This window comes from Poecilia latipinna, unplaced genomic scaffold (genome assembly GCF_001443285.1).
Source record: "Poecilia latipinna isolate Pla-1442-1.1 unplaced genomic scaffold, P_latipinna-1.0 Scaffold1330, whole genome shotgun sequence".
Taxonomy (NCBI): domain Eukaryota; kingdom Metazoa; phylum Chordata; class Actinopteri; order Cyprinodontiformes; family Poeciliidae; genus Poecilia; species Poecilia latipinna.
Window position 1 is genome coordinate 56096 of NW_015113946.1, and position 2073 is coordinate 58168.

General features: G+C 45.4%; 1 protein-coding gene across 1 annotated transcript; it reads left to right on the forward strand.

Annotated features, from left to right (window-relative positions):
• Positions 1–453: 453 nt before the first annotated feature.
• On the forward strand, positions 454–1815 carry LOC106961738 (myosin heavy chain, muscle-like). Its single transcript, XM_015055673.1, has one exon. The coding sequence runs from the start codon at positions 576–578 to the stop codon at positions 1767–1769; it is 1194 nt and encodes a 397-aa protein (XP_014911159.1). The 5' UTR covers positions 454–575; the 3' UTR covers positions 1770–1815.
• The last annotated feature ends 258 nt before the right edge of the window (positions 1816–2073 follow it).

A 2073-nucleotide genomic window follows, 5' to 3' on the forward strand; every position in this document is an offset into this window, starting at 1 on the left:
TAGAACCTGATTTTATAGTCTAATTTTAACGATGGGGTTATGAAAACAGCAGCTGTTCATAATGGTTCTAATGACCTGCATTGGGTCTCTCCTCATAAGGATTTTCCTTCTGATATCCCTTTATTCAACACTTACTTGTGTTCAGTCTGCTGAAAGTGACTAAACTTTAAACTCTCGTTCATAAATCTCCATAGTTTGGTGGATCTGGAACCCGGAACTGTTGACATATGTGGCGTCACGCCGATATGACGTCACATGTAGGCCATGGCAGGTGACATCATGGCGACATGACATCAACATGCCATGTCGACGTCATGGTGACATGGCATGTTGTCTAGAATAAGTCACAAGTTCTAGAGCAAGTCACATGTTTAGAACATGTGACTTGCTCTAGAACAAGTCTCAAGTTCTGGACAGGTTACATGTCTAGAACATGTGACCTGCTCTAGACAAGTCACATGTGGCAAGTCATAGATGCAACATGTTCTAGAAGCTCGCTATAGAATAGGTCACTTTCCCAGTGAACTGCGAGAGAGAACATTTGCACCAAGCGAAAACTTGCTAAGCTCAAGACGATGGAAGGCACTGGAGCTCGTCAACCTTCAAACATCTTCCAACAGTGGAACAAGGTGCTGACTCAGGAGAACGAGGTCTTGAAGCAGAAAATCCAGGAGCTGAAGGACAAACTTCAGCAGGCCGAAGCCAAGAACCCAAAAGCTTCAGCCTGTTGCCACTTAATGCAGGAGCACCACCAGGAGCTGAGCAGCCTGAAGAAGAAACACGAAGATGTCGTTTGCCGCCTCGACGCCAACCACAAGTTCGAACTGGAGCTGGCTGAACTGAAGCTGGAGCAAGTCCAGAAAGAGTTGCAGGAGGAAAAAAAACTCAGACTGCAAGGTGAGAATGAAAAACAGGAAGCTGTGGAAAACGCACGGGCGCTTCAGGAGAAACTGAAACGTTTGGAGAAGATGTCCAAAGGGCCTGCAGTGGATCGCGAAGTCGCGGAACTTCGGAAAATGCTTGGAAAAGAAAGAGAGCTGAGGGCCCAGGTGGAAACGGAAAGCAACAAGCATTTTCAAGCTTTGAGGGTTCTGTCCGAAGAGATGGACCAAGAACTTAATAGAGAGCGAGACCTCAGGGCCCGAGCGGAGACAGACACACAGGAGGCTGTGGAAATAGCAGAGATCGCCATCCTGAAACTGGAAGAGATCGAGAAGCCGCCAATGGAGTGCTCAGGTGAGGGCGGAGAGCACACTCGGGAGAAAGTTAAAGGCGGCAACCAGCAGTTGGAAGACATGCTGCGAGAAGAGAGAAAGCTGAGGCTCCAGGCCGAAGCCGAGATCAGCGACCACGTCAAGTCCATCAGTGTCTTCTGCGAGGAAATCAACCAGGAAATCAACAGAGTACGAGACGCATTGGCCCGCACAAAGGCAGGGAAGGAGGAGGCAGTGGAGATCGCCGAGATCCTCCTCAAGAAACTGGAAGAAATTGAGAACTCGTCCAAGGAGCGTTCGCCTGTGATCAGGGCGGACGGTTGCGAGAGCCCCAAATCTGACCTCCAGCTCCAAGAGGCGAAGCGACTCATGGTCCAGGCAGAGATGGAAAAGATCGGGCGGTTCCAAGCGTTGTTTGAAGAGATGGACCAGAAGCTGAAGAAGGAACAAGAACTTCGAGCTCAAACGGAGGCAGACAAGCAAGAGGCTATAGAAATCGCAGATATTCTCCTCCAGAAACTGGAAGAGATCGAGAAAATATCAAAGGAGCTCTAAACTTCAGTGTTTTAATAAATTTGTTTTCCGTGTGTGGAAATATTAATGTGTTGTCGGAAGTTTATTGTTACCTCCATCATTTGTCTAATTGTTCAAAAAGCTTAAAAATACACATGAAACAAACAAAAAATAAAGAAACAAACAAACAAATAAACAAACAAACTAGCTAACTAACAAACAACTAACAAATTAGCTAACTAACAAATAAACAAACTAGTTAACAAACAAATAAATAAACAAACTAGCTAACTAACAAACAAATAAACAACCAAACAAACAAATAAGTAAATAAAAAAACAACCAA